The sequence below is a fragment of the Triticum dicoccoides genome, chromosome 6A (assembly GCF_002162155.2).
Source record: "Triticum dicoccoides isolate Atlit2015 ecotype Zavitan chromosome 6A, WEW_v2.0, whole genome shotgun sequence".
Classification (NCBI taxonomy): Eukaryota; Viridiplantae; Streptophyta; class Magnoliopsida; order Poales; family Poaceae; genus Triticum; species Triticum dicoccoides.
Genome location: NC_041390.1, coordinates 547,245,329 through 547,257,958, shown reverse-complemented (window position 1 = coordinate 547,257,958; position 12,630 = coordinate 547,245,329). Strand labels below are relative to the sequence as shown.

The following is a 12,630-nucleotide window of genomic DNA, read 5'->3' as shown; positions in this document are numbered from 1 at the left end:
AGCGAGCAGTGGCCACGTTGACCGAAAAAAAAAGACCGCTCCCTCGGGACACGTGTCGTACAGACGAGTCGGCGAATGCTCGCGTGCGATCCGCCGGTAGAAGCCAAGCGTTTTCCTAAAAAAAAATAAACCATAGAAGCACTTTGCAACCTATCGATTTTGCTGAAACCACATCTCTAAAGACGCACAGGATATGCCGTTGGAAAAGACAGCTATGGTGTGTTGTACATGGCAGCAGTGCGCGAAGTAGTGTGTGCGGCAGTAAAAATCAAACATATATGGATAAGAATAAGCTAATATCCCACGAGGACCACACATGTGCAAGGGATGAACGTGGAGACACTGTGTATGGCAGGAGAAACGGATCAGGGATCCAACGGCACAGCGGGCGGCGGACGCACGCTAAAATCAGCCGGGTGAAACTAGTCGTTTCCCATATAACAAAGAGAAAAATGCAAAGAAAAGCAGTGAAAACATAAAGCATGATGAAGGGGATTGACAAGTTGATTCAAAGTTTTAGGGTTTGACTTATCTTTCTTCTACAGATTCAACGTTTGTTTTCGACTTTGTCCGAAAAGCAAAATGAAACCGAAACAGAGGTGCGCGTCGCGCGGGTCGCGCCGCTCGGCGTGTCGCAGCTCGCAACACGTGTCCCTGGAAGCGGCAGGATCAGCACCGGCATTCGTGCCTTTCCCAACCAAACCAACAGTGCGCGCAGCCCTGCGAGCCTTGCTTTTTAAGTTTTTTTTTCAGAACCTTGCTTAGTTTACGTGGCACGAGGCCAGCCGGCCAGCGCAGCGAACAGGATTTACACGTACTAGTATACTGCAAACACGAACAGGTGCAGTAGGGCACAGGCACAGGCACAGGCGTCTCTGAATCTATCTACCGGACGCTCGAAACTCAGGCGAACTCCGCCGGCGCTCCGGACCGCTCCTCTCCCCTCCCGTAGGGTTTCTGGCGATCGCGCACCTGCACCGCCACTCTCGGTTTTGTTCGTAGCGCTAGCGGCTGACTTTTGCATCGGCAAAGAGCCTTTTCCTCATGATGAAGATCATCATCATCATGCAAAGTGGCGTGCGCGTCGAAAGGTACAGCGAAAGGAGCCCGGCCCTTGTCAAAGGTCGTACTACCAAAATAGCTCCTCGATCCATGATAATGATAATTGTGTAAAGTAGTAGAAACATGAGATGGACTTGTCACGCTGCTCGTGGCATTCGTGCCTACGGATAGATAGATATCCGGTGGCACTCAACATTAGGCGTTGGGAACCGTCTTGAGCGCCAGCGGTACACGTAAATTTCTTTTTTTTTTTTGAAAGGGTAAATTTCTTTTTGCTGTCACGGGGTTCAGCAGCAAATCAGTCTCGTGCAGCAGCTGCCACGGGGATATGATATCCATCCCTGACCGGCGCTTCAGCAGCATCTGCACCGTCCATTTGATGGGCCCCGCACCTAGAAAGGCAGCGAGGACGTAGCGGCCGTCCCGCCGCCACGTGGGGACCAGCACGCGCCTCGAGTGGACTGTGGACTCTGGCTGTGGCCTGTGGGGACTCCGGTCATGTGGTTGAAACGACCGTTGCTGTTAAAAAGCCCCAATAATAATCAGCAAAAACAAACGAGTAGGCCCTCATGCTTCCGACAATTCACAAGGCAGCTCCTTTCGGTATTTCGATCAGGTTTTCCCAATTCACCACCCCAACAATCTTTTAGTCCCATCTTGTCTGCTAACGTAAACAAGGAAAGAACCCTCTCCATTTCTTTTTAGTCCGTATATATAAAGAAATTGAAAGTCAATTTTTGAGTAAGTATATAAGAAAAAATATCGAGATTCATGCGTCATTAAATTAATTTTTATACCATATAACTTTAGTATTGTAGGTGTTGACATATACCAAATTTTATATGCAGACCCAAAAAAAAACCGAATGGAGTGCCATCTTGTAGTACTAAATACTCTAGAAAAATACCGTCCTACCACCCTATCAATGGAAATTCTCCCATTTTGCTTTCGAACATTCAAATGTTAATATCTGAAACAGAAACATTCAAATGTTACATGAAATCGTGAACCGCTTTGTTCATTTCTACATGGAACTCGTTTTTTAAATCCGTTAAGATATTATGCATCCATGATAAAGTGTAATATTATGACATATGACTTATCCTCTTATGGGCAGTTACCAGTTACACTCACACAACAAATAATACACAAGGGTGTTTGAGTAGCTAGTATTCCCTTAATTTGAATTTACTGTGTTTATAAATGTATTGTACTTTTTTAAAATACTCCAGAAGTTTCAACTTTTCATAGCCTTCTGTTTCGATTTTGCCCCTCCTTCCCGCTTTCCCCGATCCACTAATCGATGCACACGTGCACGACGCTATGCAGAGCGGCCCATGCAGAGAACGTAGCGACTCGTCCAATCCGTTGCACGCACACGTTTAGAATGCTTCGACTCTCAATTTATGCAAGCAAAATAGCCAAGAAACACCTAGAGAAGGCCCCTAATATGTCGGTTAGTCCTTACAGTGTTTTTTCAGAGGTGGTCTGATTTTTTTTTGCGGGAAAGAGATGGTCTGATTTTATTTAGCCAGTAGATTAGTATCAACATGCAAAAGTGACTATCTCAAAAAAAAAAAATAGAAGCATAAAAGTGACAAAACTGCGACCGAGGGACCAATGAGTGGCAACGACTCTGCTAAGCGGGACTCAACCAGAATACAGGGTTTCTTCAGTGGCCATTTCGCAAAACTGCCAAAACCTTCTCTGTCGTCCTCTTTTCTGCGCAAACTTCCAGGCCACCATCACCACCACCACCACCGCACCGCCCAAGCAGCCCCTCCACCGTCACGCTCCCCACCCACCCCCGCCACCTCCCCGCTCCTCGCCGGCCACCCAGCAAACAAACCCTAGCCCCAGGCCCCCCTCCTCCGGCCACCTCCCCGCATTTCCGGCAGATCCGCCGTCGGCCGCCCAGATCCGCCCATGCGCCTCCCGCTCCTCCTCCTCGCCCTGCTCGCCGCGGCGGCGTCGGCGCCGGCCGCCGCGGCGACGCTCTCGACGAGGATGGTGCACCGGCTCTCCGACGAGGCGCGTGTGGCGGCGGGGCCCCACGGGGCGGCGCGGTGGCCGCCGCACGGGAGCGGGGGCTACTACCGCGCGCTGGTGCGGAGCGACCTCCAGCGGCAGAAGCGCAAGCACCAGCTCCTCTCCGTCTCGGAAGCCGGCGGCATCTTCTCCCCCGGCAACGATTGCGGCTGGTGCGTCGCGCTCACTCACCCTCGCCTCGGCGGCCCGGCCGTCTGGTCTTGCTGCATTCCTCAGCACCTTTTACTGCTGAACTGTACTGTTAATGCAGAAGCTTATTTTCCAATGCTCTACCAGACCCAGTTAGCTTTACATCATATTTATAATAGAGAAACACAGAATTAGAAAAAGAGAAGTTGCTTTGCTTTGTTGGGTGTGTGTGTGTGTTACATTGTGAAGTGAATCTATGATGGACCGAAGCTTAGCTTTACTGATTACTAATGGCGTTACCCCTGTCTGTGCAGGTTGTATTACACATGGGTGGATGTCGGGACGCCGAACACTTCCTTTATGGTCGCATTGGATACTGGAAGTGATCTGTTCTGGGTACCCTGTGATTGTATCGAGTGTGCTCCATTGGCTGGCTACCGTGAAACTTTGGTACGCACCCTTTTTTGAACAGTAACATTGTGTTAGGGTCTGCAGATGCTGGATTTGGAAATGCTCGTGTCAATTTGACCAGATGCATGCTGTAGAGGCTTGCACATGCTATTGCAAAAAGAAAAGAAATGATGCTTGCGCATAGTTAACTCCTTTCTCCCAAAGTAAAACATTAAAGCATGTGATAATAGTATCCTTGTAGATTGAAGAAACTAATACACGGCGTGTACGTTTCGACTGTTTCCTGGTACTTAATTAACGTTCCATTCAATTTAGGGGAGACGATTCACATAGATGTCCAAGTTAGTTTTGCACCTTTGATACCACTGCCACTTTTAATTGAAAAAGTCACAATAACGTGAGCTGCACAATTTCCAATTTAAGCCCAACTGGCACTTGGAGACATATTTAGTGATCTCTGGTGAAAATTTTCTGTTGAATTTTATCGATCCTAAAGTTGCTTATATTACTTGATAGAAATACACAAACAAGAGGACTTGTACAAATTGGGAAGCAGTTTTAGTGCTTATTTGCAATGATTGATTGGCAGGTGCTCCGTCATATATGGAGCATCTATTATGCAGGATAGAGATCTCGGGATTTACAAACCAGCTGAATCAACAACGAGTCGGCATTTGCCCTGCAGCCATGAGCTTTGCTCATCAGGTTCAGGCTGTTCAAGCCCAAAGCAGCCTTGCCCATACAGCACTGACTATCTTCAAGAAAACACAACCAGCTCAGGTTTACTAATTGAGGATGTTCTACACTTGAACTCCAGAGAGAGCCATGCACCAGTGAAGGCTTCAGTCATTATAGGGTAAGTTTTGTACCAGCTGTCATTGCTCTCTCTATGAGTTTATGCTTGTATTCCATTATTTGGCAAATAACAGTCACAATTGGTATGTTTTTCCCGCGTGTGGGCATTCTTCATTTCTGCTTGTTTTCTGCTGTGGGTAGTTGCATACTGTGTCCACCTGGACCTGCATCATATATTCATATTCATCCAGTTGCCTACAGATGGCATTTTAAGCTGTTACCATTCTTTGTGTTGCATATTTTTTGTGTTATGTTGATCCTTCTATGCACTCTTGAAACATAATTGTTGGCATGACGGATGATGCTTCTGTACTGAAGAATTCTAGTCGCATGATTGCTGTAGTTTTCCAGTTTTACTAAGTTAGTGTATCCTTTTTTTATAGTTGTGGTAGGAAGCAAAGTGGTAGCTATTTGGATGGTATTGCACCAGATGGACTTCTTGGCCTTGGGATGGCAGATATCTCAGTTCCTAGCTTCCTTGCAAGAGCTGGATTAGTTCGAAATTCCTTTTCGATGTGTTTCAAGGAATATTCTGGGAGAATTTTCTTTGGTGATCAAGGAGTGTCTACCCAACAGTCGACGCCATTTGTTCCTTTATATGGCAAATTGTGAGTTCCTTGGAATGGTCTTTAGTTGCTTTAGTGATTCTCAAGTTATTTCTAGCTCCACTGACATCCGTGTTTATTTTCCTCCCAGTCAAACTTATGCTGTTAATGTCGACAAATCTTGTGTTGGCCACAAATGTTTTGAGGGTACTAACTTCGAGGCCATAGTTGATAGTGGAACATCATTCACAGCTCTTCCCCTGAATGTTTACAAGGCTGTCACTGTCGAGGTGGATACATACCCCTTTACAGATCTCTCACTCGTAGATAAATTTTGTTACTGATCCATTATAAATTTGCAGTTTGACAAACAAGTTAATGCCTCAAGAATAACCCAGGAAGATGATTCTTTTGAATACTGCTACAGTGCCAGGTAACTTCCGAATTCTGACTGCACTTTAGGTCACCACTCACCAGGAGCTAGTTTGATTTTTGACATTTTCATTTGTACTGGTTTGTGATTTCAGTCCTCTGGAGATGCCTGACGTGCCAACTGTAACTCTTAATTTATCTGCAAACAAGAGCTTTCAGGTCGTTAATCCTACAATTGTACGCAAGAACGGAGAGGTATGTCTTTTTTGTCTCAGGAAAAAAAATGCAAGTTATGTTGTGTTCATTGCTGAGCATTGTTTATAAGGTGGTAAGGCGACCTAAGGCGAGCACCAACAGCCTTACGCCTAAGCGCCAAAAGCGGGCATGATGTCAAGGTGCTGACAGGGTGCCTTGCTGCCTAAGCGTCCAAAGGCGGGACTCCTTATAAAAAATGTTCCCAAGAACAAGTTATTATGCGCAAATCGACTCCATTTGTATTTTTCTCTTCTTTCTTAAAGAGCTAGCTCCAGTTATCTCCCTTACATAACCGATATAGTATACTGCATTCAAATGCTCCTTCCTGTGTGTTCTCCCACAGTTTATTGATTAAACAAATATAGTTGGTGCGTAAAATGGCTCAACTGCGAAAACAAGATACTGTACTAGAATGATTTCTATAGTTTGGCGCTTGCTAGGCTCATCTATTAAAAGTTGTTATAGTGTAATGTGGAGTTTGCATGTGTGGTGCGAACTTGAACCTGTCATCAATTGTTTCTATGCTCATTGCACAATGTTATTAGATTTTAGTAAAAACAAAGTCAAGGTAAACTATGAGAGTACCATTAGTGATGCCATTTATCTTTTGACAGCTGAGCCCTTCTGTAATGTGCTCACAGCGCATAAACTTACTGCCTGATTTGTTGTAACATATACATATGATACAAAACCCACATGTTTGTACACAAAAGGCAGATGTGTCATTTTGAGAGAAAAATATATATTTGTCATTATGAAATAGAACTGTAGCTGTTTTGCGGCTCGGTGATACCATCTCATTTGCTAATGTTCAGGGATCGATTGCTGGCTTTTGCTTAGCTGTTCAGAAGTCACCAGAGCCTATTGGAATCATTGGACGTGAGTGCTTTAATCCTGGGTTAACATGTAGTCTCAAATTTTATTTTAATTTTGAAAATTAGCTTACCTGGTATCCGTGGGTGCAGAGAACTTCCTGACTGGATACCACATTGTTTTTGACAAAGAGAACATGAAGCTGGGCTGGTACCGGTCTGAGTGTAAGTCAGAAACTAGTCCAAAAAGAAACGAATTTACCTCCCAATCAATCCATGAAATGTTAACGCTCTCTCCCTTGTACGCAGGCCATGATCTTGACAACAGCACGACGGTGCCCTTGGGCCCGTCGCAGCACCACAGCCCGGGGGATCCGCTGCCGTCGAGCGAGCAGCAGACCTCTCCCACCGTGACGCCTCCTGCCGTCGCAGGCAAGGCGCCGACCTCCTCGAGCGGGCCGTCGAACTTACATAAGCTACTCGCCAACTGTTGCTGGCTGCTGTTTCTGACCATCTCCACCGTGTTCTTCATCTCATGAATCAGCAACTGAATAAACCTAACTGGTGATAGCCCCTGTATATCGCATAAGTCCCGTTTGTCACCTGTTTCGGAAGCGCTTCCCGAGTTTAAGCGTAGGGGTAGAACTCCACTCCGCCAGCGAATGGGTCACTCGCCAATCGCTCGTCACCAATCTTAGAAGAACATTTCACTTTACAGATGGGTTTGCTGCTAAACATCATCACGACATCTGCCCATAGTTTCCTGTGCTACAAGGAAACGGTGCAAAAACCATGAAGCCGGAGGAGGATAGGAAGAGGAGGAAGAGCTTGTCCGTGCAGTCATCCGTCCATCGATGGCAGTGATGTTTCACACGCATGTGCGAATCCCTTTTTCCCAGGCCGCAGATTTGCAGGCGATTTCTTGCGCCGTGCACTTCTGCACTTCTGCACTCTGCACTCTGCACTGCACCGCTCTCCCAAAGCCGGAAGGCTCGGCCTACTGCAACACACAACCGCCCGCACCGAGCCACTGCGTGCACGACCGTCGTCGTCAGTCACATGAGGCTGGCTCTGAGAGGAGAGGCCTCGCACCACCACCACCACCACGGGCCACGGCTCCGTCACTTCTCCCCGACCTCCTCTCTTCGTGCTCTCTTGTCAGCCTCCACACACACACGCATACACACCAGCCCCCCGTCTCTCCTGTCCCCTCGCCGAGGCGCCATTGCCTTCTCCAGGTCGCCTTTGAGCAGTTCCCCGGCCGGCCTCTTACAAAGCCAGCCAGACAATGCCGTGCCATTATGCATGCACGACACAGCACTAGCTGCCTAGGCCCTCCACTCAGGCAGGCTTCTTGCTTCACTCACTCACTCACTCGTCACTCATTCACCCACTTCCAGTGAGCCTCCCGCTGCGTTCGTTCTCCATGGGAAGCGGCATAAAGCAGCTGGTGGCGAGCCTGCTGGGAGCGGTGGGTGGAGGCCAGAGGGGCACCAAGAAGGAGGGCACGCGGCCGCAGACAGTGGAGCTCAGGGTCCGGATGGACTGCGAGCGCCAGGTCAAGAAGGCACTCGCCGGCATGCGAGGTTAGTTCAGTTCGTTCCGTCGGTCACTCATTGAGGTCGGTCACATTGTCTTGTTTCCTCTGCTCGTCGCCATCGTGCCTAGGAGGCTAGGGCAGTGCCTTTCCATGTTCGTCGCCGTCTAGAGCGTAGTAGACAACAGCATGTAGCTCCTGATCAATAATGCCCGTCGTGTCATGTCTGCCTAAGCTTTTCCTTAGCCCGTACACCTGTCGCTACAACACTGAAGCGTCTGCTCAGAAAAGATGATGAACCCCCCATTTTCGCGCTCATGTCCGACTAGTTTACTTAGCGAATAAATAGTCTCGTTTTCCCTTTCTGTGATTTGGCTTAGCGTCCATTTTAACTTTTGTCAGCACTGATTTTTACTAGTAGGAGCTACCGAGCTAGTGGTTCTTTTTTTGACGAGAGGTTTTTTTTTGGAGTTGCAGGTGTGGAACGCGTAGAGGTGAACAGGAAGCAGCAGAGGGTGACTGTCACTGGCACCGTGGACCCCCAGGCCCGTTACAGGTGGGCCCCGTCACCTGTAAGCTCACTCGGTTCGCTCTTGCCAATTTACCTTTGCCAAGCCTCACAAAACTTGCCGTTTTCGGCAGCTCCCGGGCCTGCCAAACGTTGTTGGCGTGCCAAAATTTTTGGCTACCAACCAACGAAGCATGGCCTTGGTAAGAAAGATCTCCGGTTGGTCTCGTGTCATGTCGTCACTGCATCTCTTGCTAGATTTTGTATGCTGCTTTGCTGGTTTGCTTTATAATGCGCGACACGAGTTCCGTGCACGTAGGAATTCCAACCAGAGGCAGCCAGGATCTAGACCACCATCAAATATCAGTCACCTGTGGCGCTAGATACTTGGACGACGGACGGAGACTTCGACGTAGGCAAGATGCCAGGCGCCATAGTTTATGCTATCTGGCTCACTGTCTGTCTCTGTGCACTCCTCGCCGTTCTTTTAGTTTTACGTCGCGACGCGGTAATGGAGCATGAGCTAGCTAGCGATTAGCAAACTTGCCGCCCACGCCCAGACCCCAGAGGTCAACATACGTCCCCCCGGAACCCACTCCCCTGCCTCTTTTCCGTTTAAAACGAGCTCTGGGTGGTAAAGCAGGCGAGGGAGCAATGGAGGTCGGGTCAGTGCGCGGTGACAACATCCGTCAGGTCCTTCCTTGGAGGAACAGTATCGGTGCAGATGCTGCGGTGCAGCGAACGAAGGCACCCCTCGCTTTTCTGCCGGTGCAATGCAAGGCGTCCTTTTGAGCTCGAATGCTCGATCGTTTCCGGGCTTCTAGACTGTTGTGGTCGCTGGGTGCGTGCATGTATGGCTCTGTGCTGTGCTGCTGGGTGGGTGCGTGCGTGGGTTGACGACGGGTTGGCTGATTAACAACGACGGTGTGCTGCGTGCAGTGGCGTCAATGGCGTCCTCATTGCGCACGCGGCCACTAATATCCAGCTTTTCTGTATCATATGGACTGATTAGCTTAGTTTAGTCGACCAGTGAGGCAGCCCGGCGTCACTTTTCCCGGGCAAGAGATCTATGAGAGAGGTTCTTTTTTTAACTTGATGATCTATCAGAGGGTTGGGTTGTCGTGGGCCGGAAATTCTTCTCGGATTTTTTATCTTTTTGGCCTGAGGACTCCTCTCAGTGCGGCGTCCCTTTTGGTTTCGACACGGAGCGTAGCACCACAGTGATACTGTTGGGGCCTCAAATCGGACCGTCCACTCGTGGCAGTACGATGAAAGTTGGCCGGGGCGCGCGGTGTCGCCGTGTGTGCAGTGCCGGCTACACGGACAGCACAGTCCCTGGCAAGTCGCTGGAGCTACTCGTAGCCCGGGTCTCTTGTCCCGGAGCGCGGGTGACAGGGACGGAGCGCGACGGCGACCGAGCCACCCCTTTCCGGGTCCGTGATCGTGGCGGGAGACCTTTTTCTAGCTGCAGCCACGTACGAAACGACCGGAGAGCGACGGCTCTCATCTGCTTTTGCCCGCCCGCCACCTTGATCGGCCGACCCCGACACCGGAGCCGAGCTGCGCGGTTGCGGTTGCGTTCGCGCTCGGCACGTAAGCTAGGCGGGTCGTCGTTGATCGTGCCAGTGCAGCTGTGCTCGTGTCGTGACATGAGGTCGTCGGTTGTCCCCAGGCAATTCGGTTATTGGTGGCGTGTAACGGAGCCATCTGTCGTTGGTAGATGGTAGGTCTGGTCAGGCATGAGTGACCAGCCATACACCACGGGCATATCAGTGGCGAGCCCATTTTGACGACCATCACTAGTAACTTTTCGGAGCAGAGCTGTCGTGGCAGCAAAGCATTTTCTTTGTTGCCGTTGCATCTTTTTGCACATTATGTCAGATTACGTTATAATGAAACTATGAATACATGCATATGCATTGCATTGCAGGCCAAAGAGAGACCTGTAGGCCGCCCAGAGCTGAGAAGCAGTGGTCAAGTCAACTTCAGCGCACGACCCTAAACGGACGTCCGTTTTGCCCGGATTCTGCCCGTTTGTGTAGGGCAATGAGATCGTGTCCGGGTCTTTCCTGAGATGCGGTGGCCGTGCGCCCAACGTGCAGACGCATCCTTTGACCCCATCCTGTCCGCCATGGTCAAAATGCCCATATATTCATATTTCAATGTTCCAAACTAGTTTGCACGTCCAAATATTATTTGTCTCAAATAAAAATAGTTTTACAACCCAGTTGAAATCGTCTTTAATAAAATAGTTTTACAATCAAATCGAAATTATCTTGAATGAACATAATGAACCAATACATCTATTGGTTGCCAATATGATTCCACATGTGCTCAACCAAGTCATTTTAAAGATTCAAATGAGTGTGAATCACACATTTCACGATGAAATTGAGCAAACTGTTCAAACGTGGCCGGTTCTTGGTGCAGGGGCTCAACATTTTCATCTTGAAAATCAAACCCTTGGTCGAAGATGTTGTTATCACGCTCGTCCTCGACGATCATGTTGTGCATGATCACACAAGCAGTCCTCACCTCCCAAAGCTTTGCTTCATCACATGTTAGTGCAGGGTTTTGAACGGTATCCCATCGGATTTGAAGCACACCTCAAGCACGTTCCACATCCTTTCTAGCACTCTCTTGCATTTGGGCAAATCTCTGTCTCTTGTAATCTTGAGGGTTCGAGATTGTCTTCACAAAAGTTGACCACTGAGGATAAATACCATCAGCTAGGTAGTATCCCTTGTTGTACTTGTGGCTATTGATCTCAAAGTTAACAGGTGGGGAGTGGCCTTCTGCAAGCCTTGCGAAGACTGGAGAACACTGCAGCACGTTGATATCATTGTGAGAACCTGCCATGCCGAAGAAAGAATGCCATATCCAAAGATCTTGCGAAGCCACTGTGGGAAATATGCCCTAGAGGCAATAATAAAGTGGTTATTATTATATTTTCATGTTCATGATAATTGTCTATTGTTCATGCTATAATTGTATTAACCGGAATCCGCAATACATGTGTGAATACATAGCACATAGATCGTAATATATTCCTAGTAAGCCTCTAGTTGACTAGCTCGTTGGTCAATAGATGGTCATGGTTTCCTGACCATGGACATTGGATGTCATTGATAACGGGATGACATCATTAGGAGAATGATGTGATGGACAAGACCCAATCCTAAGCGTAGCACAAGATCGTGTAGTTCGTTTGCTAAAGCTTTTCTAATGTCAAGTATCATTTCCTTAGATCATGAGATTGTGCAACTCCCGGATACCATAGGAATGCTTTGGGTATACCAAACATCACAACATAACTGGGTGGCTATAAAGGTGCACTACATCTATCTCCAAAAGTATCTGTTGGGTTGGCATGAATCAAGACTGGGATTTATCACTCCATATGACAGAGAGGTATCTCTGGGCCCACTCGGTAATGCATCATCATAACGAGCTCAGTGTGACTAAGGAGTTAGCCATGGTGAAAGGATCGAGATGGACCTAGAGGGGGCGGGGTGAATAGGTACAAATACAAATTTTAATTGTTACTTGGCAATTTTAGGCAATAGTGCGGAATATGAAAGTGAGCCTAACAATTGCAAGTGTGATGCTAAGAGCTAAACAAGATAATCAAGTAATACAAGTAGATGAGTAAGCTAGCACAATATGATATAGGTAAGTGCAGACGAGACAAGTAACCACAAGTAGAGAGTTAAGGTTAGGGATAACCGCAACTCCGAGAGACGAGGATGTAAGCCGATGTTCACTTCCTTGGAGGGAAGCTACGTCACCGTTTAGAGAGGTGGGTGTTACCACGAAGGCACACCAACGCCACGAAGGCCCACCCTATTCTCTCTTTGAGACAACACCACGAAGGTGTTTCTCAACCACTAGTGGTAGACCTTGGGGTGGTCTTCGAACCCTCACAAACTTTTCCAGGGGTAATCACAAGGGTCGATTCCTCTCCGAAAGACTCCTACCGCCTAGAAGTCTCCAACCTCCAAGAGTAACAAGAACGATGGGGAAAAGCTCAAGACTTGCTCAAGTTTCCTTTGGTGCAAAGAAAAGGGAAGGAGTGGATCTATCACTTGATCGGAC

At 48.2% G+C, this 12,630-nt stretch overlaps 2 protein-coding genes across 4 annotated transcripts; both read left to right on the top strand.

The window, feature by feature from the left end:
* Nucleotides 1-2,856: 2,856 nt before the first annotated feature.
* On the top strand, nucleotides 2,857-7,094 carry LOC119317830 (aspartic proteinase-like protein 1). Of its 3 annotated transcripts, none has more exons than XM_037592326.1 (10): nucleotides 2,861-3,263; nucleotides 3,555-3,690; nucleotides 4,275-4,507; nucleotides 4,890-5,114; nucleotides 5,203-5,341; nucleotides 5,414-5,484; nucleotides 5,579-5,678; nucleotides 6,494-6,557; nucleotides 6,644-6,715; nucleotides 6,800-7,094. In XM_037592326.1, exons 1-10 carry the CDS (start codon nucleotides 2,989-2,991, stop codon nucleotides 7,027-7,029), a joined length of 1,545 nt encoding a protein of 514 aa, XP_037448223.1. In that variant the 5' UTR covers nucleotides 2,861-2,988; the 3' UTR covers nucleotides 7,030-7,094. The 3 variants fall into 3 exon arrangements, with proteins under 3 accessions (XP_037448225.1, XP_037448223.1, XP_037448224.1); XM_037592327.1 differs by having other exon boundaries at nucleotides 3,130-3,263; nucleotides 4,241-4,507; XM_037592328.1 differs by lacking the exons at nucleotides 6,494-6,557; nucleotides 6,644-6,715; nucleotides 6,800-7,094 and adding an exon at nucleotides 5,749-6,442 and having other exon boundaries at nucleotides 2,857-3,263.
* An 80-nt stretch (nucleotides 7,095-7,174) lies between these two features.
* Nucleotides 7,175-11,399, top strand: LOC119317831 (heavy metal-associated isoprenylated plant protein 23-like). Its single transcript, XM_037592329.1, has 3 exons — nucleotides 7,175-8,076; nucleotides 8,505-8,599; nucleotides 10,466-11,399. The coding sequence occupies exons 1-3, from the start codon at nucleotides 7,917-7,919 to the stop codon at nucleotides 10,535-10,537; spliced, it is 327 nt and encodes a 108-aa protein (XP_037448226.1). The 5' UTR covers nucleotides 7,175-7,916; the 3' UTR covers nucleotides 10,538-11,399.
* Nucleotides 11,400-12,630: the final 1,231 nt, after the last annotated feature.